General features: G+C 49.2%; 1 protein-coding gene across 3 annotated transcripts in view; it reads left to right on the top strand.

Moving 5' to 3' along the window:
• XPO7 (exportin 7) overlaps positions 1 to 24,921 on the top strand; it is a 314,334-nt gene that overhangs the window by 206,679 nt on the left and 82,734 nt on the right. For all 3 annotated transcript variants that reach the window (XR_003857049.1, XM_029603861.1, XM_029603860.1), the window contains 2 exons: positions 19,890 to 19,997; positions 20,086 to 20,168. Coding sequence is in view for 2 of the 3 variants with exons in the window: in XM_029603861.1 (XP_029459721.1) it covers positions 19,890 to 19,997; positions 20,086 to 20,168 (191 nt within the window). In the remaining variant the exon portion in view is untranslated. The remainder of the gene's footprint in view (positions 1 to 19,889; positions 19,998 to 20,085; positions 20,169 to 24,921) is intronic.

Here is a 24,921-nt window from a genome sequence, read left to right as displayed (position 1 = left end):
CGGGGGGGGGGGGGGGGGGGGGGATCTTGGATGACCCAGCAGATCTCACGGTGGATTTTGATCAGGACAGGGATAAGGCCCTGGCTGATCCAGAAGAGGTCCCGCAAGTGGTTCGTCTGTTCCGTAAGAAGGAGTTGAGGCCTCTTATTTCCCATGTTCAGAAGGAACTGGGTATTTTTTTTTAAGTTTTATTTATTTTTTTCCATTTAATTAATCGTATATACTTTTAGAATACAATATTGTATTACTGCAATAATTCCAAACAGACACATCTATATATCTTTAAATTGGATTTACATCCTAAATAATAATCTTTGATACTGTTGTAACAAGAAAATAAAATCCCACTTATCTGTTTAAAGAAAAACAGAAAATAAAACAGACCTATTGGCTAATACAAGAGAAGAAATATTAAACAATAATATTATTAAAAGCAATCAGCGACCACAACAATTTAGTTTTTCTAATCCCTGTACATCAAGGGTCAACAGGGGAGGAGGTTACAGGTATTCGTGACTCTACAAATTGGCTTAAATGTTCCACCTGAGTAAAAACAAATGATTCCATACCTCTTTTTAGGACACAATGGCAAGGATATTTTAACATAAAGGAAAAACCTAATGTCAAGACTCTTTGTCTTAATTCAAGGAATTGCCGTCGCTTAAGACGGGATACTGGTGATAAATCTGGAAAAATCTTAACATTTTGTCCTAGGTATAATATAGGAAATATTTTGAAGTAATTTCTCATTAAGCTACTTATATCAGCCGTAGATATTAATGAGACTATTAACGTTTCTCTCTCAAGCACTTGAACGGCTGAATTTTCCAGGAAACTGGTTGTTAGCTGGGATAGAGACTGCCACACCAGAAGTTCTTTTTTTTAGGAAATAGCAAGAATTTACTGAAATCATATTATTTTCAGAGAAACCAAGAACTTCGGTTAGAAATCTTTTAAAAGAAACATAAGGAATTTCCCCAGCTATTCTTGGAAAATTCATAACTCTTACATTTAATTGTCTGGTATTATTTTCAATTACTTCCAACCTTTTAGAGCACAAGGACTGATCTTTCAACAAAGCTATATTCACTGCCTGTAAAGATTTAATATTCCCTTCTGCTGAATCAATTCTAGTATCTATTTCATTGACTTGCTGTTGTATTCCCACATACTGCTGGGATAAATTTGAAGACACCGTATCTATCTTTTTTTTCAATCTGTTGACAGTCACATTTAACCCGCTTACCAAGTCCCACAGTGCCCCCAATGTTACCGTCTCCGGTCTAGTTGTTTTTGGCCTTACTTCCTCCAGTTGTTCTAAATGGGGAGTCTCATGTTGTTCTCTAGCAGATGTTACCGCTATTAATGATTTCTCCTCTTCCTCCAGTTCCACCACGGAGGTAGCTCCTTCCGAAGCAAGCAATTGACCAACCCCTTATGTAGATATTGCTGCTGCTCCTTCGTTGGGCTGGAGGAGGGCGTAAAACAGGGCTGAGGGAAGCCTCATCTCGGGGAGCCTCTCGTTCTACCAAGGGGCTTCCAATAGAGTCACTGGGACCCTCATTCTCTAATTGTTTCATAAGCCAATCTATTTCTAGCTGTAATAAGGGAGGTAGGGGATCTGAGGGAAATACCCTCACCTTGCCTTTCCTTTTCGCTGGCATAACAGGCTAAACAAGAAAACAACACAAAAATAGAGGGTTTACCGGTACTGTCCTTATGCCAAGGGCTCAGTAGTTAGGGACGGTTGTTCTCCTCCTGTCCAGCCTAGTCCGGACCAAGCCGTGCGCACCCCTTAGGCGCGCACGGCTTTGGCGGCCCGTCGGCAGGGCGCCGCTGTCACAGAGATTTTAATTGCGGTCCAGCTCCTCCCCTCACGTGTGCCTTGCTGGATGTTCCGCTCTGGAACAGGGGGGCTACGAACACCGGTCTCCCAGGCGTCTCGGTTCCACCGCAGAGATTTTAATTGCGGTCTGGCTCCTCCCCTCACATGTGCCTTGCTGGATGTTCCGGGCTGGAACAGGGGGGCTACGAACACCGGTCTCCCAGGCGTCTCGGTTCCACCGCAGAGATTTTAATTGCGGTCTGGCTCCTCCCCTCACGTGTGCCTTGCTGGATGTTCCGGGCTGGAACAGGAGGGCTACGAACACCGGTCTCCCAGATTTGGACCTGGATGACCCGGAAGATGGTCTTGGGATTGGTTCGGGGGGGGGGGGGGGGGGGGGTGGATCTTGGATGACCCAGCAGATCTCACGGTGGATTTTGATCATGACAGGGATAAGGCCCTGGCTGATCCAGAAGAGGTCCCGATAACGGAGGGAGATGTCCCGCAAGTGGTTCGTCTGTTCCGTAAGAAGGAGTTGAGGCCCCTTATTTCCCATGTTCAGAAGGAACTGGGTATTAAGGTGGTCAGTGAAGGACTGTATGCTACTGTTTCCTGCACTCACCTCGAATCAACAAGCCATTCTACACTCTCTGGCTTCTCTGGGAGAGCTTTTGCTGAGCCCTGGATGTTCCTGCCACTGCCTTTGGCTCACGTGTCTTCTGTGGACCGTGGCCCTGTCCCCGATTATGTCATCAGTACAGGGGGTGAAGAACTAGTGTGCGACGCTGGTGAAGGACTGTGTGCTGCTGTTTCCTGCACCCTCACTGGTTCGACGAGCCATTCTACACCCTCTGGCTCCTCTGGAAGAGCTTTTGTTGAGCCCTAGATGTTCCCGCTGCTACCCTTGGCTCACCGGTCATCTGCGGCCCATGGCCCCACCCCCCAATGTTGTCACAGTACAGGGGGTGAAGAACTGGCGTGTGGTGCCGGAGGTGTGCGTGATGTACTTATGTACAGTGACAAAGGAGCTCCTTTGTGCGCTTCATTGTGCACACCAAGGGCCACCAAGGTAGAAAAGGACAACAATGCTTCAGATCATTTGCCATCATCAATCTCAACAGATATCGGACAAGGAAGTTATAGTGATCTCTTTTCAATCAAGTCCTCTTCAGTGCTCCGTCAGCCATCTTATCATACACAAATTCCTATTCAAACTCACCCATCTAATTCATTGGTTACATTTGTCTCATTTATGCTTATCGATGTTCAATCTGTTAAGAGTAAATTTCAGTTAATGCACGATTTAATTTTTGAAAAACAATTTTTGCTGTTTTATGAATCCTGCCTTTTAGATGCTGATTTTATAATTTTAAATCAGATCTGTCCAGCAGTTTCTCCTGTGTTTCTCAACTGTGTAGAAAAAACAAGGTGATGGCCTACTAATCATCTACAAAAATACTTGGAAACCTAAATGTTTAGTTTATTGCCCTCCAAAGCTTTTACAGACCAATCCATCTTTCTTTGAACAACTACTTTCCAAATTTAATTGAAACATGATAATCTTAGGTGATTTCAATTTACATGTTGATCCTACCCCTTTCTCCATGCAGTATGCTCTGTTTTTAGAGATTCTGAAATCTCTTGGTTGGCATCAGCTAATTCAAACTGCCACTCATAACTTAGGCCACATTTTAGACCTTGTATTTGTCAGAGTCTCTATCCCTATCCATTACTGGGGTCCCTTGGTCTGATCATTTGTTAATACATTTTCAAAATCATATCATTTCCTAGCGTGTAGCAGATGGACTCAAAACAAATGGGTATAGTGTGCTCGTGCTAGCAGTTGGAGACTGATCTGATGTCAGCACAAGTACATATACCCCCACAGGAAGTGTAGCAATTCAGTAATTTCCGCCTCCAAAGCAGTTTGGAGCTACCTCGCGCTCGCTGAGCGTGTTTCCAAATTCTAATGACTAAATTCATAGAAGAAACCTACTGAAGACGAGCCCCGCACTCCTGTGGTGATACCAGGCGGTCACTCACCCAGTCGAGTTTCCCGAGCTGACTTCCGTGGTCCCTCGGAGGTAAGAGCCTCGGTCCGGTGGCCGGTTCGCGGCAGGGACCCAGCCCCCGAGTGAGAAGGGCTCGGGCGCGGCTTGGCCCCCGAGCGAGACGAGTTCGGGCGCGGCCTAGAGGCAGCCTCGGTCCCGGCGTGGACTTGGCCCCCAGGCGAGACGAGTTCGGGCGCGGCCTAGAGGCAGCGGGTGCACTTCCTTAAGCGCGGCGGTGAAGGTACTTACCCTCTCCCCCCCGCAGCCGGAGACCGCCCGGGTCGCAGCCGGGAAGCGCCAAAGACAAGGTAAGGCGTACATCTTTACTTGGTCTCCGAGGAAGTGTGGACTAACTGGGCGTGCCTACGAGGCAGCCCGCCTGGGAGGTCGCCATTTTGCCTGCCTACTCATCTTCGCCAATTAAGCGCACGTTGTTAGCGCACGCGTTAGGCGCACGTTGTTAGCGCACGCGTTAGGCGCACGTTGACTAAGCGCACGCTACTAGGATACGCGCACGTTCATAAGACGCCCGTTATAGGCGCACGTTCATAAGACGCCCGTTCTAGGCGCATGCTGTTAAGCGCACGTGTTAGGAGCACATTGTTGGGCGACACCAAATTTCAGGCGAATGGAGCATAAGAGAGCCCATGCGTCCGCAGAGCCGGCACCTCCAGAATCAGGCATGAACGCTCTAAGCCTCTGCTCAGCATGCAACCTCAGAGCCACACAGAGCGAGGAAGCAGACTCCCTATGTGTGCCCAATGTGAGGAGGCCATGGGAGTTCCAGGACAAGACCGGTCCCAGCCCAGCGGTTCCTCAGGGAACACACAGGACTTAGCAGGCCGCGGCGAGCAGCCAGGGAACCCGAGAGACCTGGTGCCCCTACGGCCAGATCCGGCTTTGCTTTCCTGGGTGGAATTATTTAAGGGGATTCACACCTTTGTCCAGATGCGGTCTGCTCCTCGCATGGGTCTTTCCGTCCCGGTTGATCCGGCCCCTGGACCCTCGAGACCTAGGCGCGGCCACTAGCCACCCGACAGCCCCGATTATGGGGATTCGGATTGCTCCGAGGAACATGGGGAGCCCCCCGAGGAGGGTGAACTTCCCTCAGAGATAGAACCATATTGGACCATGAGACGCTTCTTTCGGAAAGAAGATCTTCCAGGCCTGGTCTCACAATGCTTATCGGAGCTGGCCATTCCGGGCCAGGACACCCCAGGGGACCCTATAAAGAACCCCCTGCTAGAGGGCCTGCGCCAAACAGCTCACCACTTTCCTCTCCTACAAGCAGCACAGCAGCTAATCGAGCTGGAATGGAAGGCACCGGAGGCCTCATTCAAAGGGGGTCGGGCCTTGTCTGGCATGTACCCTCTGGATCCGGCGTCCAAGGAGCTGCTGGCGTGCCCCAGGGTAGACGCCATAGTTAACGCAATTGTGAAGCGCACCACCATTCCGGTGGAGGGGGGAGCGGCCCTCAAGGATACGCATGACAGACGCATGGACACCATTCTGAAACAAGCCTTTGAGGTAGCAGCCATGTCCCTTCGAATCGCGACCTGCTGCACCGTGGTGACGCGTTCCTGTTTATCACAGACAAGAAACAACACCCCGGGAGAAGACATGGAATCAGCTCTCGCATTTCTCACTGACGCAGCCTCCGACCTCGTCTGTACGGCAGCCAAGGGAGTGTCCTCCTCAGTGGCAGCCAGGAGACAACTTTGGCTACGCAATTGGGCGGCCGACTCGTCCTCCAAGACACAACTCACAAGAATGCCCTTTAGTGGTACCCTACTGTTCGGCAGCGACCTCAAGAACTGGGCTACTAAATGGGGTGCCTCTCCATTACCCCGTCTGCCAGAAGACAGGTCAAGGAGGAGCCAGCGTTCTGTTTCTAGACCATCCAGAGGTAGAAACTCGCAGCACTTCAACCCCTACAGGACTCACTATCAAGCACCTCGTTCTCAGGCCAGGAACCAGCCCTTTCGGACTAAGCACACTAAGAAGGGAACCGGCCCGGGTTCTGGCCCCGGCCGTAACCGACAATGACAATCAGTCGACCCATCCGAGGGTAGCAGCCATAGGGGGCAGGCTAACCCTCTTCTACCGCAGGTGGGTCGAGATCACTTCGGACCAGTGGGTCCTCGCCATCATCCGGGAAGGATATTACCTGGATTTTCTTCGGATTCCACCGAACAAGTTTGTGGAATCTCCCTGCTCACCGATCAAGAAAGCGGCACTAGAAGTGACCTTACAGAGGCTCCTGACCCTAAGAGCCATAATCCCAGTACCTGCAGGAGAGAGAAATTCTGGGCATTATTCCATTTATTTCATAGTACCCAAGAAGGAGGGCACTTTCAGGCCCGTCCTGGACCTCAAGTCAGTCAATCGACACTTACGGGTCCCCAGCTTTCGCATGGAAACTCTGCGGTCTGTCAAGAATTCAGTACAGCCAGGGGAGTTTCTCACCTCCCTAGATCTGTCGGAAGCCTACTTGCATATCCCAATCCATCGGGATCACCAGCGCTATTTATGCTTCAAAGTCCTGAATCAGCACTTCCAGTTCCGAGCTTTACCCTTCGGGTTAGCCACTGCGCCGCGGATCTTTACCAAGGTCATAGTAGTAGTGGCAGCAGCACTCAGGACGGAAGGAATTCTCGTCCATCCCTACCTGGGATGGACGAGAATTCTCGTCCATCCCTACCTGGGATGGACGAGGGCAAAATCACCGGAGGAGAGTCACCGGGCATCCAACAGAGTTATAGCTCTTCTGGAAAGCCTAGGATGGGTAGTCAACATAAAGAAGAGTTCCCTACAGCCATGCCAGTCGCTGGAATACCTAGGGGTCCAATTCGACACCCAAGACGACAAGGTCAGCCTGACCTCCAAGAGACAGTTAAAACTCCGGAATCATCTGCAGGTCCTGCTGAGCGCCAGCCGGCCCACAGCTCGGGATTACCTACAAGTCCTCTGCCTCATGGCATCCACTCTGGAAGTGGTGCCTTGGGCGCGGGCTCATATGAGACCATTGCAACGCGCCCTTCTATCTCGATGGAGTCCAAGATCGTGGAACTACACCATGCACCTACCTCTGCCGGCCAGAGTGTGGAATCGGCTACGGTGGTGGTTACAGCCCGGCCACATAAGCTGGGGGTCAAGAATGTCCTCCTCAACCTGGATTCTGCTCACCACAGATGCCAGCCTGAACGGATGGGGAGCACACTGCGAGGAACTCACCGCCCAAGGGCGGTGGACCAGCGAAGAGTCAAGGTGGAACATCAACCGACTAGAGGCACGGGCAGTCAGGCTTGCATGCCTGCGATTTGCCCACAGACTTCGCGACGGAGCGGTCAGAGTGATGTCAGACAACGCCACCACAGTGGCATACATCAATCGACAGGGCGGAACCAGAAGCCAACAAGTGTCCCTAGAAATAACTCCCCTGATGATTTGGGCAGAAGCAAATCTTCAGGACATCTCCGCCGTCCACATTGCCGGGAAGGACAACACGAAGGCAGACTTCCTCAGCAGAGAAAGCCTAAACCCGGGGGAGTGGCAGCTGTCACCCACAGTTTTTCAGATAATTGTGGATCGATGGGGGACACCAGCCATGGACCTATTAGCGGACAGGTCCAACGCTCAAGTTCCCAGATATTTCAGCCGCAGGTGGGATCCTCGGGCCCAGGGGATCGATGCCCTGGTACAACCATGGCCTCAGGGGATCCTGCTTATACGCCTTTCCTCCGTGGCCCCTGCTGGGTGCCATTGTACACAGGATTCAGTGACACAGAGGCCTAGTTCTTCTAGTGGCCCCGGACTGGCCAAGAAGACCCTGGTACGCAGACATGCGAAGACTACTGGCAGGGAATCCTCTATGCCTGCCTCCACACTGGGACCTGGTGCAGCAAGGTCCCATCCTCCACGAGGATCCAGCTCAATTCTCTCTTACGGTCTGGCCATTGAGAGGGCTAGATTGAAGAAAAGAGGATACTCGGAGCCGGTAATAGATACACTCCTCCGAGCATGCAAGTTCTCCACATCACTGACATATATCAGGATCTGGAGAGTTTTTGAAGCCTGGTGCGACTCTCACAGCACCAATTCACATGCCGCTAAGATTCCTATCATCTTGGACTTCCTACAAGATGGACTCCAGAAGGGTCTGTCCCTCAACTCCATCAAGGTACAGGTAGCAGCGCTGTCTTGCTACGGTCCCAGGCGTGAAGGCAACTCCATTGCCAAACACCCAGACGTTTCACGTTTCCTGAAAGGAGTCAAACACATTTGCCCGCCACTGAAGTGGCCAGTGCCCTTGTGGAACCTCAACCTAGTATTGGAATTTCTAGCGGGATCCGCCTTCAGGCCCCTTCAAGGCCTGTCTCTCCGTTTGTTAACCTTGAAGATGGTGTTCTTGCTTGGCCGTATGTTCAGCACGCCGCATCTCAGAGCTACAAGCACTGTCCTGCCGTGATCCATTTCTCAGAATCACTCCAGAGGCTATCCATCTTCGCACAGTTCCATCCTTTTTACCCAAAGTGGTCTCACAATTTCACCTCAACCAAACCATATCCTTGCCTACCACGGAAGGTTTGAAGAAATCAGAAGAAGGTCGAATACTACGCCATCTCGACATCGGCAGACTACTGTCCAGATACCTGGGAATGTCAGAAACAGTACGAAAGACGGGACCAACTGTTCGTCCTTCACAGCGGGAAGAAGCAAGGGGAAGCGGCCTCACGGCCGACCATCGCCCACTGGATTAAAGAAGTTATCAAGGCAGCCTACGTTGAGGCAGGAAAACCACCGCCTCTACAGGTCAAGGCTCACTCTACCAGAGCGCAAGTGGCCTCTTGGGCAGAAACTAAGATGCTGTCGCCGGCAGAGATATGTAAAGCGGCGACATGGTCCTCCCTCCATACCTTCTCCAGATTCTACCGTCTGGACGTCCAGGCCAGGGAGGACACAGCATTCGCGAGGGCAATCCTACACGTTTCTCGGGCAGCCTCCCGCCCAGTCCGGGAGTAGCTTTTGTACATCCCATTTGTTTTGAGTCCATCTGCTACACGCTAGGAAATGTTGAGATTACTTACCTGATAATCTCCTTTTCCTTAGTGTATGCAGATGGACTCAGCATCCCGCCCGGCTGCTGGTATACATGGGGATTCGCCGACTCACAGTAAGCCATGTTTGCTTACATAGGGCTTCCACCCTACCGGGTGTCGACGCCTTCCGGTTGAGAACACTGGCGGTCTCCAGCTACCATCAATTGGTCAGGGTAATCCTGTTCATTTAAACGATCGGTCAGTCACACATATATCCATAAAAGCTTTTGCAAGGAAGATTACTGAATTGCTATACTTCCTGTGGGGGTATATGTACCTGTGCTGACGTCAGATCCGTCTCCAACTGCTAGCATGAGCACACTATACCCATTTGTTTTGAGTCCATCTGCATACACTAAGGAAAAGGAGATTATTAGGTAAATAATCTCAACAATACAGTTCTTACTATTGTATCCAATTCACAGGCTAGTTCTCTCCGATGTCGCAGTATTAATACCATACTTTTCTCATCCTGCATTTCACCCTTGCTACCCAGTATTCCCATGTCTAATATTACAGCTTCAATTTCACAATGGGATTCAACCTTATGCTTGGTTTTGGACAAATTTGCCGCACTAGAAGCTTTCAAACCTAGGAATTCTAGAGTGCAACTCTGGTCGACTCCCTCTTAAATTGATGTGTCAATCTTTGAGAAAATATGAACGTCAGTGGTGGAAATATTGCACTTCTGAATTGGAATCCTCTTTCAGAACTTTATTAAATTCCTATCAAAATCAAGAGGAAGTGACGTCACTTCACTGAATGGCCGCCTAGGGAATTTGCTCCTAATACCGACCTCAATAACTGCAGCGTTTAGAGCACCGAACCTCCACAAAAGCGACGAAACTAGCAGACGGGACTTGAGAACCCACCAAGATGTCAGTCAGAAAGAAAATAGTGGACTTAAAACATTTTTCTTTTGATAATGCGAAATCGCGGCCTCCCGGGGCAGCGCTAGAGGAGGGAGAAGCCCGCGAAAATGGCGGTGAGAGTGCGCCGGAGCTGGTGAGCAAAGTACCCCCGCATTTAAGTCAAAAGTGGCCTAAAGGGCAAATTGCTGTTTGAGGGTTTCTGCGATAAGGCTGAGTCCCTGGTTAAGGTTATTTCAAAAATATATGTGTTGCTTAATGGTGATCCTCCAATGCCTCCCGGTCATATAAAGCATTGGGAGGCGGATATCCCAGCATTGAGTGCTCCTCAGTACTGGCGAGAAGGCTTCCTGAGGATCAAGCAGTGCTCTATTTCAGCCTCTTTGGAACAGGGATATAAAGTTCTATACCGTTGACATATCACAGCTGCTAAATTACATACATTTTCAGATAAATGGGATAGTTATTGCTGTAGGCAGTGTGGTGAAACAGGCACATATTTTCACATGTGGTGGACCTGCCCCAAAATTATTGTCAGGGAGGACCTGAATCAATTGATGAAGGTTTTGGGGGAGTCTAAAGGGAATAAGCTGCCGGAGGATAAGATGACAGTCAGAAAGTCTTTTCCGCCTCGCTCTAGGTTATGGGAGGTGAGACTGTTTTTGTCCCAATAAGGATTCTGCACTGTCTTCGGGGCAGAACCAGAGGTCCGGTAGGTAGCTGTCCTTTCGAGGCACCCGTAGACTTCCCTGAGGGAGCTCAGACCAAGAGGCTGGTGGCAGTAAGGCTAGGCTGGTCCACTCTCTCGAGATGGGGGTGAAAGACTGTCTATCACAGTTTTACGAAGAGTGGACAAGGATTACCTTGAATCAATGGGTCCTAGAGATAAAAAGGGGTGGCTATGCTTTAGAAGTTTTTTGCCCCATCAAGGAAGTTTTCATGGTGTCTCATGGCAGTGTCCGGCAATTTGGGATATATTGTGTCACCTTCAGTTGCTGGCATGATAGTACCGGTGGCGGCCAGGGAGTGCGGTCGTGGTTGGTACTCTTATCTACTGTGTCGTGCCAATAAAGGAAGGAGCCTTTCATCCCATCCTCTATCTGCAAAAGGTGAAATGTAATGTGGTGAGTTCCCCATTTTTCTGTTTGGAAACGTTGCGGATGGTGATAGCGGCAGTTCGTGTGGAGTTTTTTGGGCCTTGCTGGACTTGATGGGAAGAACATCTAAGTTTCTTTGTGTTATGGTTCTAGGGTAACTTTTCCCGTTCAGTTGGCAACTGCACCTCATACTTTCAGAAAGGTGATGGTGGTGGTGGCAGCGGCCCTTTGCAGGGAGGGGATCTTAGTTCATACTTATCTGGACGACTGGCTTATCCAAGGAAAATCGGAGGAGGTATGCTGGTAGTCTGTGCACCCGATGATGGATATGTTGCGGTCCTTTAGCTGGGTGGTAAATTTGGCGAAGTCACCTGAGCAATCTAAGCAGTGCTCTATTTCAGCCTCTTTGGTGGAACAGGGTTATAAAGTTCTATACCGTTGGCATATCACACCTGCTAAATTACATAAATTTTCAGATAAATGGGATAGTTATTGCTGGATGCAATGTGGTGAAACAGGCACATATTTTCACATGTGGTGGACCTGCCCCAAAATTACTGTCTTCTGGGCAGATATAGCAAATCTGATCCTCACCATAACACACACAAGCTTAAACCCACATCCAGCACTGTTTTTATTGAATATAGCAGATGCTGGAATACTTGGGGGCAAAGTTCGATACTCAGCTCGGCAGAGTTTCTCACCTTGGAGAGGATTCAGAAGTTACAATCCCAGGTGGTGTGGATTTTGTGGATGCCAGTGCCCAGGCCTTGGGATTATCTTCAGGTTCTGAGTTCAAAGGCATCTACATTGAATTTGGTGCCATGGGACGTTGCTGTCTCATTGGAATCCATTTTCAGAGTTTCATCGGCCTTTACTGCTGAAGGATACTTACAGGTCTTGTGGTGGCTGTCTCGGCCCAGTTTGGAGAAAGGGATGGGCCTGGAGATTCTGGGCTGGGTTTTAGAGATCACGGATGCCAACATCAAGGGTTGTGAGGGCGATCTGTCAAGAACGGATGGTACAAGGACTGTGGTCGCCGGTGGAAGTATCCTGGTCTATCAATTGCTTGGCAACAAAAGCAGTATGCAGGGTATTGGTGGAATTCCTTCCACAAGTCCGAGGTCAAATGGTCTGTGTGTGTTTGGACAATGCAACAGTGGTGGCTTATATCAATCGGCAAGGAGGAATGAAGAGTCACGCGGTTGCCCAAGGAGCCCAGGACCTTTTTGCCTGGGTGGAGCAACATTTGCAGGGGATAGCCACTTCACATGTTGTGGGAGTGGACAAATGTGCAAGTGGACTATCTCAGTAGACAACAGTTGGACCCAGGAGAATGGGAGCTGTCGAAAGAGGCCTTCAGCCTTATCCAGTCTCATTGGGGCAGTCCCTGCCTGGATCTGATGGCATCAGGGAGCAGTGCCAAGGCAGCAAATTTCTTCAGTCGCAGCCGAGGGCATAAACGCTAATCCATGACAGGGCAGTGAGTGATGTTAGACAATGTGATAACAGTAGTGTACATCAACCAACAGGGAGGTACCAAGCCAGGGATTTCAGTTGGAGGTGGCACCCTTGTTTTGTTGGGCAGAGAACCGCCTAAGGCTCTTATCAGCATCTCCTGTGGTTGATGTAGAGAATGTACAAGTGGATTCCCTCAGCAGAAATTTGTTGGATCCTGGAGAGTGGGAATTTTCTCACGAGGCAATGTCATTGATCAAGTCAGTGTGATTTAATGGCAACCACTTATTTTCAGCCAGAGGTGGGAATTCAGGGTCTCAGGGTCTCGATATGCGCTCTCAACCATGGCTTCGGCAGCAAGCTAGTGAAATGCACAGAAAACAGAAATGCAAGGAAAAGTAATTCTGGTAGCTCCAGAATGGCCCAGACATCTTTGGTTTGCGGATCTCGTAAACTTGGTTATAGAGGGACCTTTAAGACTGTCATTTTCCTGACCTGTTAAGACGTCCTGTTTTCATGGATCAGGTAGATCACTTTTTTCTTACTGCTTGGCTTTTGAGAAGAGGAAGTTGAGACCTAAGGATTATTCGGAAGAGTTCATTACAACTTGCTTCAAACTAGAAAGCTATTTCCCCTGGTGCACATAAGATTTTGGAAAGTATTTGAGGCCTGGTATGATAAATCAGGTGTTTCTCCTTTTCAGGCCTCAGTCCATCTAATTCTTTCCTTTCTACAGAAAAGGATGGTCTTGTTCTCTACTTCCTAAAGATTCAGATAGCAGCTTTAGCGTGTTTTGGAAGGAAGAATCACAGATCCTTTTTGGCTTCCCATCCGGATGTCATGAGGTTTCTCAAAGGGGGTCCAGTAGTTGTGTCCCCTACTTAGGCAGGTGTTTTCTGCCCTGGAATTTGGTTTTGAAATCTGTGTCCTGTCCTTCAAGCCCTTGAAAGAGAGCTTCTTTGAAATACCTTACCTTGAAGACGATATTTTTGCTGGTGATTTACTCGGCGAAGCATGTTTCAGAGTTGCAGGCTATATCATGCAGGGACCCCTTTCTGCAGTTTTCGGAGGATGGGGTTTCCATTAGAAATATATATATGTCTCAAAGTGCTGGTAATTCTATGAACTGGTTCAAAAGGAACGAAGAGACCACTTTCAGTGCTAAGTAGCTGCATGTATTAGATATGCACAGGGTTCTCTTGAGATATTTAAAGGTTACAAATAGATTTCGAAATGTGGGTCATTTGTTTGTATTTAATGGTTGTAGGAGAGGGAAGAAAGTTTCAAAAGCATTTATTGCTAAATGGATTAAGAAGGCAATTGCCTTTGCATACATATCCAAGGATTTATAGGTTCCGGTGGGCCTTCATGCTCCTCCTAGGGCATAAGCAGCATCCTAGGTGGCATCCTAGTTGGTCTTTCCACGGGAGATTTGTAGAGTAGCCACTTGGTCGTACTGACATACTTTTGCCAAGTGTTATAGACTGGATGCCCAGGCTCTGGATTCAATAATGTTTGGAGACAGTGTGTTACGAGCAGGTCTTGCAGGTTTCCACCTGGTTTAGGGGAGCTTGGGTACATCCCAGGTGTCTGGACTGTGATTAAGGGATGATAAGAGGAAAAATTTGGTTCTTACCTGATGATTTTCTTTCCTTTAGTCCCACGGATAAATCCAGAATCCCACCTGTGGATTCTGCAGACTGCACTGGTAGCTGCTATTCTGTATGTAAATATATCAGATCTGTTTGGCTATTCCGGTTCTTTTCTTTGGACAGGGTGATCCAGTTAAGCTTTGGGTTTACTGATTGATTAATATGTCCTGCTTGTAGTTTTAGGGGATTAATGTTCTAGTTCATTTTTTAAGCTTGGTTACATGTTATACTGAACGATTGCAGATGGCATATTGTGTTATATACCAGTAGTACAGTAAAGTTTTTCTTCTGTCTCCATCTGCTGGTAGGGTAGAAAAACCCAATTGTCTGGACTGATCTGTGAGACTAAAGAAAAGAAAATTATCAGGTAAGAACCAATTTTCCCTTATCCTCTTCATCAGAGGAAAAGAAAAGTAAGATGTTCGGAGAGGCCAGTACCTAAAAAGAGAAGTCTTGAGTCTCCTTGGCGTTGAAGCCATGCCTCTTCAGGTTCAGGGCACAAGAAGGATAACGACGTCCTGGTTGGCACAGAGAGCTTCAAAGCATCCCCTATAGGAATTACTGTGCTAAGGTCTCAGAGCTATAAACATTGAATGTCCAGGTGCTAATGCAGCAACTTCTCTGCATAGAAATTCTGAATTCTAAACCTTCTACTGGAAAGAGCTCTCCTTCCATCTTGGTACCAGAGTCAGACACTTCAGTGGTGCTTCCTCCTGAGTGCCATCCATTTATCCAGAAACTATGATTGGAGTTTGTCCATTATTATATGAAGCATATTCCATCCACTCCTCCACATTTGCTTATGGAACCCACTTTGGAGAAGCTGTCAACACAATTGGACTCCCAAGAGATGGAGCTGTGAGATGGACCTTCACATTCTGCTTTTCGACTCTGAAGAAGATTCGTGTTCATCTTATGGCTCTTACTCCTTCCATCCTGGTGAGGAGCCAACAAGATTGCTTTTAGATCCCTCACCAGAACCAGTTAGAAGTACCACTCCACTGGAAGGACCTGACTTACCCTGCCTCCCACCAAAAAATGGCAGAAGCAATTGTTTAAATTGGAAGAGGAAGTAGATTCAAATGAAGACCTTACTAGGGTTCTAAATTATATACAGGTGCCTACATATGCTATTTCTTTCCCAATTCCCAAATCCCTTCAAGAGGTGCAATCTAAGATATAACAGACTCCTCCACTACCCCAGTTGCCAGGAAACTGAACATTAAATACAAAGTTCAGCTTGTATAAAATACAGCTGCCTCATGAATCTGTGGAAGTTGAGTCCGCCTCAAAAAAAAAAAAAATTACAAAGATCAAAGGCACACTCCACTAGTACTCCTGGTCAGGACACCAAATTACTGGACAACACAAGGAAGATCTTCCAATCTGGTGATGTAAAAAAGAATTTCAGCCCTCCAATTCAAATATTCCAATATCTTTATAATAAGCTACAGAAAACAGAGATGCTTGATCTCTTCTTTCTTTGACCTCACAGGATCAGTTTATGCCTCATTTGAAAAAAGCTGATGAATGTGCCAAACATCTAATAAAGGTCTTAATATGATGTTCAAACTGCTTCAAGATCTGCTATAGCTTTAGGAGCCAGAAGTCTGGCTTGGCTAAGAGTCTCAGGCCTTTGGGAGGACATACATATCAAGTTGTGGAGATAACTTATTTGGGGACAAAAATCAAGGAAACATTTGACCTTATAAACGATCGCTCTTCAGCCCTTCAAATGTTGTCTGCAGTTACTTCTGAGCTCATAGAAAATATCCATTGCAGCCTTACAGAAAGTAATACTATTACCTTCTAAGAAGGTACTAACTGTACCATTTTCAAAGACAGCAATCATAGCAGCAATCGCAGCAAGGTAAATCACTTCCTAGAGAGAGGACTCAACCAAGGTCCAGTTAGCAGGTCACTCAAAAATTGGGGCCTAATTGCACCCCATTCTCCAAAGCACTTCCATTGGGTATAAAGGTTTCAGTTTTTTTACCCCCAATGTCTGTCACAGATTAAGTGTTCAAAATTAATCTGGAAGAGCTACTGCCTAAACTTTTTTAAAATGTACCTTTTCTCACCACAGCAAATCCTCATTCGATTCCTTTGGAGCAACTTCAAATCCTGCAACAGGAACCTATCTCCTTATTAGCAGCCATTGTGATAAAACCAGTCCCAATAATGAAAGAGACAGGATTTTACCAGAGATATTTTCTTATTGCAAAAAAAGTCAGAGGCTTTTGTTCAGTTCTAGACCTTAGTAACAACAAATATCTCAAGAGAGAAAACTTCAAAATGAATTTGCTAAGGCCATCCTTCCATTCTTGGTGATAAATGATTGGCTGATGACTCTGGATATAAAGGATGCTTACAAGCACATTTCCATGCATATTGAAATACTTGGCGTTTCACTGTAACAGAGTAACATTATCTGTACCATGTACTCCCTAAATGGCTAAGTTTGAATATAACCGGTGAGATTTTTAAATGATCTGGCCTTGTGTGGGTGGATAACTTGCTACTTAACAGTAACAGGATATCAAGGATACGAGGAACATCTCAACACAGTTTGCTCACAAGAGATATGGTGTGCACAAGAACAAAAGCTGCACATAAACCTTCTGGAGTTGAGTGCCATTTTCAAAGCTTTTAGCATTTTGTACATGACTAAAGGGAATAAAAATTCAAATCCAAACAGTCAAGTAGCAATGTATTACATAAACAAAGAGGGGTGGGACAGGATCCTCAAAGCTATGCAAGATATGGAATTGGGCAATTCCAAGAAAAATATTCCTCAATACAATTCACCTCCCAGGCAAAGATAATGACTTGTTGGAATCATTGAGTTATCTTCTGCAACCCCAGAAATGATCATTCCACCCTCCCCCCCACACCCCTCGGCATAGCACAGTTTCTCTTTTGTCTTTGAGGAACTCTGCAAGTGGACCTCTTTGCAGCTGTTCAACCACAGCTTCCCTTTCTATTCCAGTAGACCAGCACCTGATTTGTTAGTGTCAGACGCATTTTTCATTCCATAAAATCAAGATATATGCGTTTTCACCAATACTCATATCAAAGATTATCTTCAAATTAAGAAAAGACAAGGGAAATGTGATTCTAATAGCTCCCTTTTGGCTGTGCCAGATTTGATTTCCATAGCTTCAATATCTAGTCATTGCTCAACTAGTACATCAGCAAACATTCCCAAATCCCTTAACACAATGCAATGGGACACATTTTCACCCCACCTTCCATCTCTGACACTTACAGCATGGATACTGAAAGCAGGGCAGTGCAAGCCATTCTCCTATCCCTAGAAGTAAAATAAACTCTTCTTGTTGCAAAGAAGGTCTTCCTCTTGACAGTCCTAAACTTTAAATGGGAAGGATTTTCTGTTTGATATACATCAGAGATATCGTCTGTTTGATATACATCAGAGATATCGTCTTAGTTTCTCCAAATCAGGATTAAAGACTAATTTCATCAGAATGCACTTAAGTGCTATTGCAGCAAATCATCAGTCCTGGGAAGGACTTTGTTTCTCAGAATCCGATGGTAGCAAGATTCATTGCCATCTTTATTCACTGAGTAGAGAACCACTTATTCACTGAGCTCTAAATGTAGAATTTTCTCAGCTAATGAATTCTCCCCTTGAATTAGCCTCAGTGGATCTCAGATTTCTTTCTTAGAAAGTTTTCTTTTTAATAGCAGTAGCCTCAGTATGCAGAGAAAGTAAGCTGTAAGCCTTAGTGATTCATACTCCCTACAAACAAATTTTCAAGAATAGGGTAGTTATAAAACCCTTTCAGAGTTTTACCTAAGGTGACTTCTTAATTTTACATGATTGTCTATATAGTTTTACCAACATTCTTTCCAAAAACTCATTCAATCAAATGTGAACAAGTGCTGCATACCTTAGACAACAGAAGAACTTTAGACTACTTGGAAAGGTCTAAATCAGTGGTATCCAAATCTGTCCTGAGGGATCTTGACTAGTCAGGTTTTCAGGATATGCACAATCAATATGCATGAGACAGATTTGTATGCAAAACTTTATGCAATGAAGGCAATCTCATGAATATTCATTATGGATATCTTGAAAACCCAAATTGCTAGGGGGTCCCCCAGGGCAGGTTTGGGAGCCACTAGTCTAAATCTTACAGGAAATCTCCTCAACTATTTGTCTCTTACAAGCCAAACAATCAAGGATTACCAGTTATGAAACAAATGCTTTTAACTTGGATATCAGACTGCATTTCATATTCCTATGCTAAATCTGGATAGCAACTTCATGGCAAGGTGAAAGTTTATCAAGTCTGAGTAGTTTCAGCTTTCCTAGCTCACTTTGACTAATCTTCAGTTCGAGATCTTGCAAAGCAGCTACATGGTCTTTGTTAAACATTACTGTCTTGAGGATTCTCACAGGGATAGTAGTATATTCAGCTAGCAGTACTTAAAAGCTTGTTTAATTAGATGCTTCAGTTCTCCCTCCATCCTCTCAACACTGGATTACAATGCCCCCATTGCTAATCAAAGAAGAAAAATTGTTACATTGCAGCCCTCAGATTAGGAATCCACACTTTTGTGTGGCTGAATCTAGTCCTACTTGTCCATGGAGAAAGCAAAGTTGCTTACCTGTAATAAGAGTTTTTTGTAGACAACAGAACAATTCAGTCACATAATCCATTCCTCCTCCCCATAGAGTTGAAGCTTAGCTTACAAAATGACAGACTTTCACTGCAGCAGCACATGGAAACCTGCACATGCTCAAAAAGACTTCCAGATCATTTTGAGCTCTTTTGAGCATTCTGCATTGGTGCCATCTGATGTGTCTCACTTATGTGGCTGAGTTGGCCTACTGTCTATAGAGAGCACCTGCTACAGGTAAGTAGCTTTGCTTTCCTTAAAACTGATATAGATATCATGATTTTTGGAAAAATTGGTAGTAATTTTAGCTTGCAACTTTTTTGGGTTCTGTTTTACCTCCCTTGTTACATTCTCATACTTAGCTGAATGAACTAGGTTGGTTGATTCCTACTGGTGTCTGTCACAGGTGCTCATTTTGTTTCCCAGTGCCTCAAAGATCCCTCATGTCTCAAAGTGAGGGCAGAGGTGAGACCATGCACTCTCATTTCAAAACATTTTGTGCCAAATTTCACCCATATGAAGGTGTTTACGAAGCCATGAAAACATGGACTTGTAATGGTAGTGCTGCCACTCGACCCATTTAAGAACATAAGAAATTGCTATACTGGGTCAGACCAAGTTTCCATCAAGCCCAGCATCCTGTTTCCAACAATACCTGGCAAGTATGAAAAAACTAAGTAGATCCTATGCTACTGATGCCAGTAATAGCAGTGGGTATTCTCTAAGGCAACTTGATTAATAGCAGTTAATTGACTTCTCCAAGAACTTATCCAAACTGTTTTTAAACCCAGCTACACTAACTGCACTAATCACATCCTCTGGCAACAAATTCCAGAACTTAATTGTGCGTTGAGTGAAAGAATTTTCACCAATTAGTTTTAAATGTGCTACTTGCTAACTTCATGGCATTGGATATTAGAAGGACCCTAGTCCTTCTAACATCCAAAAGAGTAAATAACCGATTCACATCACCTCACTTGTCGTATTCCTTTCCAGATCATTTATAAATATATTGAAAAGCACCAGTCCAAGTACAGATCCTGAGGCAGCCACTGTTTACCTTTTTCCACTGAGAAAATTGACCATTTCTAATAGCCTTTTGAGAGTCAGGTGGCCAGACAGCATGAGGAGGGGAGCATGTGTTACTGTTTGTAGTACTGAATAGTAGAGTTCCTTAACTTCCTACTGCAGTTATCCATCCTACATGCCAATACTACAACGAGCCATTGAACTCTGGTACCATGACCCAGCGTGCACCACCCCAGTACTGAAGCTCATGGCCGAGCTGGTGCACAACAGGTGAGAAGGAGCCCAATACTCTGTTCACTGCCCACTTCCTGCACCCATTGCCTCCAGTCTGAAATTTTCTCTTCCACTTTGGTTTTAGGTCCCAGCGGCTACAGTTCGACGTCTCATCTCCAAATGGCATCCTACTTTTCAGAGAAACCAGCAAAATGATAACAACATATGGTGAGCATATGCCAGAGATATAGGCCATGTCGCGCTTTACATGATTATTTCAGCTGATCATTTTTCCTTCTGCTGTTACATTATTATCGGGCCGATACAGTAAGGAGCGGTAGGAAGAGCTGCGTTAGTGCCGGGCGCACCCGCGTTTGCCGCACACACAGTCCGGCTCACCTACCGCTCGATACTGTATTTAAATAGCTTGCAATTCCCTGTACGTACCAGGATCAGTCCAGACCGTGGGTTATGTCCCCAATCCAGCAGATGGAGTCAGCCCAAAGCTTTGAGGGGGCGTCACGATAAGTACTACTACCCCCTCTGCAGGAGTTCAGTATCTTCTGACTCCAGCAGATGCGAGTAGGGGAATCTGGGCTTGCTCCCGATTACCTATAACCTTTCTTTTTGCTTCCCTTGTTTGGGGCTTTATTCTCTGTGTTTGTTAGCTTTATTTTGGATCAAGTTGTGCTTCATTTAATAAAAAAACCAAAAAAACCAAAGTTAATTACTTAATTGGAGAGGCGTGGCTTCCTTGTTCTGCTTCTCTGTCTCTCTTTCTCTTTTCCCGGCGCTAGTTGTTGCTTCACCGGGGTAAGTGGCATTTCTTGTTTTTTGTTGCTGTTATTTTCTTTTTCAGCTAGGTTGGACGCGGCTGCCGGTGGAACCGGCCTCCCAGCGTCTTCTCCCTCTCCCGCGGCCATTTTGCCGGCTCCTCGTGGGCTGCAGCGGGGAGCAGGGAGATCGGTCTCAGCGGGTTGTGCGGCCAGGAAGGCCCCCCCGCGGCGCCGCTTTTTCTTCGGCGGGTAGTGCAGGCCATCCGGGCCCCCCCGCAGCGGCGCTCCGTCTCGCGGCCCCCCCCCCCCCCCCCCCCCCCGAGGTTACCAGGGTGTTTTTGGCTGCCGGGGACTGTTTTTGCTCGCGATTCGATGCCACGGCCGTCGCGTTGCTCGGCCTGCGGCGAGCCTGGATCGCGCGTTTCGAGGGAGGGAATCTGTGCTCGGTGCCTCCCGGGGGGGAAGGCACGTCTCGGTCCCTCACTCATCTTTCCCCTCTGGCAGCCTTGCCCGGGCGGCGTGGGCCGGCCCCTCCACCATTCCTGGCAGGAACGGCGGCCATTTTGCATGCGCTGCGTCCTGAAGGAGCTCAGGCAGCGCTGGGGGACGGGGAAGCCTTAGAGGGCTCTCCCCCGAACTTACTACCGGAGACAGATCCGGAGGAAGACCCGCAGGGGCAGGGTCCCCCGGGGCCCCCACCCGCGGAGGTCCCCCCGAGTAGGCCGGGGTTTTCCCCGGAGTTTATCCGGCTGATGCACACAGCTTACCTGCAGGACCTGGCTGCTCCCGCGGGACCGCCGCCACCCAAGCTACCGCGACCTTCGTCCCTCTATCCGGCCCCCCCCGCTCCTGCGGGCGTGGGGGCCCCACAGCTCCCCGTCCACGCCCGGCTCCCTGTGGGCTCGGGGGGAACTGGGTCGGCCCCAGTTTCCCCTGGGTCGGACCCGGCAGCTTCGGGACAAGGGGACTCCACTTCAGAGGGAGAGGATCTGCGCACGCTGCGCCTTTTCCAGCGGGAAGAGCTGGATGACCTAATCCGCAAATCATTCAGGGGTTGGACCTCGATCCCCCGCCGGACCCGCCAGCGCCCGTTGCGCCCGCTGTCGTCACTTCCTCAAAGAAGGGGGATCCGGTTCTGGCAGCTCTTCGTCCGAGGGCTCGGGCTTTTCCCATTCACGAGTCGTTCCTGCAGCTTCTCACCAGGGAATGGGATGCCCCGGAAGCTGCTCTAAAGGGCAGCCGCGCCATGGAGAGGCTGTACCCGCTGCCGGAAGATTTTCTGGTACCCAGGGTGGACTCCGCGGTGTCGGCGGTCACGAAGAGGACGACCATACCGGTGACGGGTGGAGCGGCGTTAAGGGATACGCAGGATCGCAAGTTGGATCTTCGAGGTCTTCGAGGTCTCCGCAGTGGGGCTGCGGGCGGCGATGTGCAGCTCGCTTGCCCAGTGGGGCCAGTCTTCTCTGGGTGCAGCTACTGCTCACTTCTCAGGTGTTGCCACCCGAGGAGGCCGCCCAGGCGGATAGGCTGGAAGCTGCGGTGGCGTACGGGGCTGACGCCTCCTATGATCTTTTTAGGGTCCTCGCCCGCTCCATGGCCTCGGTGGTGGCGGCACGTCGACTCCTCTGGCTACGCAACTGGGCGGCGGACACGTCCTCCAAGTCGAGTCTGGGTTCCCTGCCATTCAGGGGTAAGTTCCTGTTCGGGGAGGATCTGGACCAGATCATCAAGTCTCTGGGGGAAAACGCGGTCCATCGCCTGCCAGAAGACAGATATCGCTCCACCAGGGCCTTTTCGTCCTCTCGGACCAGAGCCAGGGCGCAAAGGCATTACAGGAATTACAGACCGGCGGCGCCTCGGTCCTCTGCCTCCAGGTCACAGCCCTGGTCACGCTCCTTTCGCGGGCGCCGCCCCGCGCGTCCCGCTTCCACGGCGGGACAACCTTCTCCCAAGTCCTCTCAATGATGTTCAGCTCGCCCACTCTGCCGTCCCCAGGATTGGGGGGCGGCTGGCGTTCTTCTACGAGGAGTGGGCGCGGATCACCTCGGATCAGTGGGTCTTGGACACCATAGGACACGGCTACGCGTTGGAGTTTGTCCGCGCTCCGAAGGGACGGTTCATCTTCTCCCCCTGCGGCTCGGCCCTCAAGCGAAGGGCGGTGCAGTTGGCGCTGGACAGACTGTGGGAGATAGGCGCCATTGTGCCCGTACCCTCCGGGGAGGTGGGCTCGGGCCATTATTCCATCTACTTCGTGGTACCGAAGAAAGACGGTTCCTTCCGCCCCATACTGGACTTGAAGGAAGTCAACAAATCCCTTCGGGTGGTCCGGTTCCGCATGGAAACGCTGCGTTCAGTGATTGCGGCGGTACATCGAGGAGAGTTCCTGGCCTCCTTGGACCTGACGGAGGCCTACCTTCACATCCCCATTCGCCGGGAGCATCATCGTCTTCTACGGTTCAAGATTCTGGATCAGCATTTCCAGTTTGTGGCGCTTCCGTTCGGATTGGCAACAGCCCCGCGCACCTTCACCAAGATCATGGTAGTCGTGGCGGCTGCCCTTCGGAAGGAGGGTATTCTAGTTTACCCCTATCTGGACGATTGGCTCATCCGCGCGAAGTCTTTTCGGCATGGACAAGCTGCAGTGGCCAGGGTGATAGAGTTTCTGCAGTCCCTGGGATGGGTGGTGAACTTCTCCAAGAGCTCCCTCGTGCCCTCGCAGCGCTTGGATTTCTTGGGGGCGACCTTCGACACCCGTCTGGGCGCGGTTTTTCTACGTCAGGACAAGGCGCACGCCCTGCGGGAGCACATACAGCGGTTCTCTGCATTACCAGCTCCCACCTCCTGGGACTATCTGCAGCTCCTGGGGGTGATGGGTTCCACCATCGACATGGTTCCTTGGGCATTTGCGCACCTCCGGCCTCTGCAAAGAGCACTTCTATCCCGTTGGAAACCACTCTCGCAGGACTACCAGGTGATACTCCCGCTGCCCCAGTTTGCCAGGAGCAGCTTGGCCTGGTGGATGGTTCCGGAGAATCTGGCTCGCGGCATGTCCCTCGATCTACCAAATTGGGTAGTGGTAACCACCGACGCCAGTCTCGTAGGCTGGGGAGCAGTCTGCGACCGCAGCGCCACGCAGGGGACGTGGTCCGCGGAGGAGTCGAAGTGGTCCATCAATCGTTTGGAGACCAGAGCGGTCAGACTGGCGCTTCTCCACTTCCTGCCACTCCTTCGGAATCGGGAAGTCAGAATCTTATCGGACAACGCGACGACGGTGGCCTACATCAACCGACAGGGCGGCACTCGCAGTCCGCAGGTCGCGCTCGAGGCAGCGATGCTGATGCAGTGGGCGGAACGGCATCTGGGCCGTCTGGCGGCCTCGCACATCGCGGGCGTGGACAACGTCCAGGCGGATTTCCTCAGTCGCCAGCTTCTGGATCCCGGAGAGTGGTCCCTCTCCGACGAGGCGATGCAGCTGCTCGTCCGGCGGTGGGGATCCCCCCACCTGGATCTCATGGCGTCCGCCCAAAACACCAAGGCTCCTCGTTTCTTCAGTCGCCGGAGAGAGCGGGGGGCGGAGGGCGTCGATGCTCTCGCGCTCCCGTGGCCGGCCGATCTGCTCCTATACGCGTTTCCCCCGTGGCCGCTGGTGGGAAGACTACTACGCCGGATAGAGGCCCATCAGGGGACTGTAATCTTCGTCGCGCCAGAGTGGCCAAGGCGACCTTGGTTTGCGGACCTCCTCCACCTGGTAATCGACGGACCCATCCGTCTGGGACATCTTCCCCGCCTCCTCCACCAGGGACCGGTATTTTTCGACCAGGCAGAACTCTTCTGTCTTGCGGCCTGGCTTTTGAGAGGCGCCGCCTTCGGCGACGGGGATACCCGGAGGCGGTAGTGTCAACGCTGCTGCGTTCTCGGAAGCCTTCGACGTCGGTGGCCTATGTACGAGTCTGGAAGGTGTTCGAGCTGTGGTGTACCGGCCTGAACACGAGACCCACGGAGGCGTCTGTCCCTCAGATCCTCCAGTTCCTGCAAGCGGGGGTGGACAAGGGGCTTGCTTACAACTCACTTCGGGTTCAAGTGGCCGCTCTTGGCTCCCTCCTGCGTGACGGAGGATCTCTGTTACAACACCCGGACATCGTCCGTTTTCTCAAGGGGGTCAAGCACTTGCGACCCCCATTGCGGGACCCTTGTCCCTCTTGGAG

This window comes from Rhinatrema bivittatum, chromosome 5, assembly GCF_901001135.1.
Source record: "Rhinatrema bivittatum chromosome 5, aRhiBiv1.1, whole genome shotgun sequence".
NCBI lineage: Eukaryota > Metazoa > Chordata > Amphibia > Gymnophiona > Rhinatrematidae > Rhinatrema > Rhinatrema bivittatum.
The sequence above is the reverse complement of the archived record's forward strand: the minus strand, read 5'-3'. Positions and strand labels throughout refer to the sequence as shown.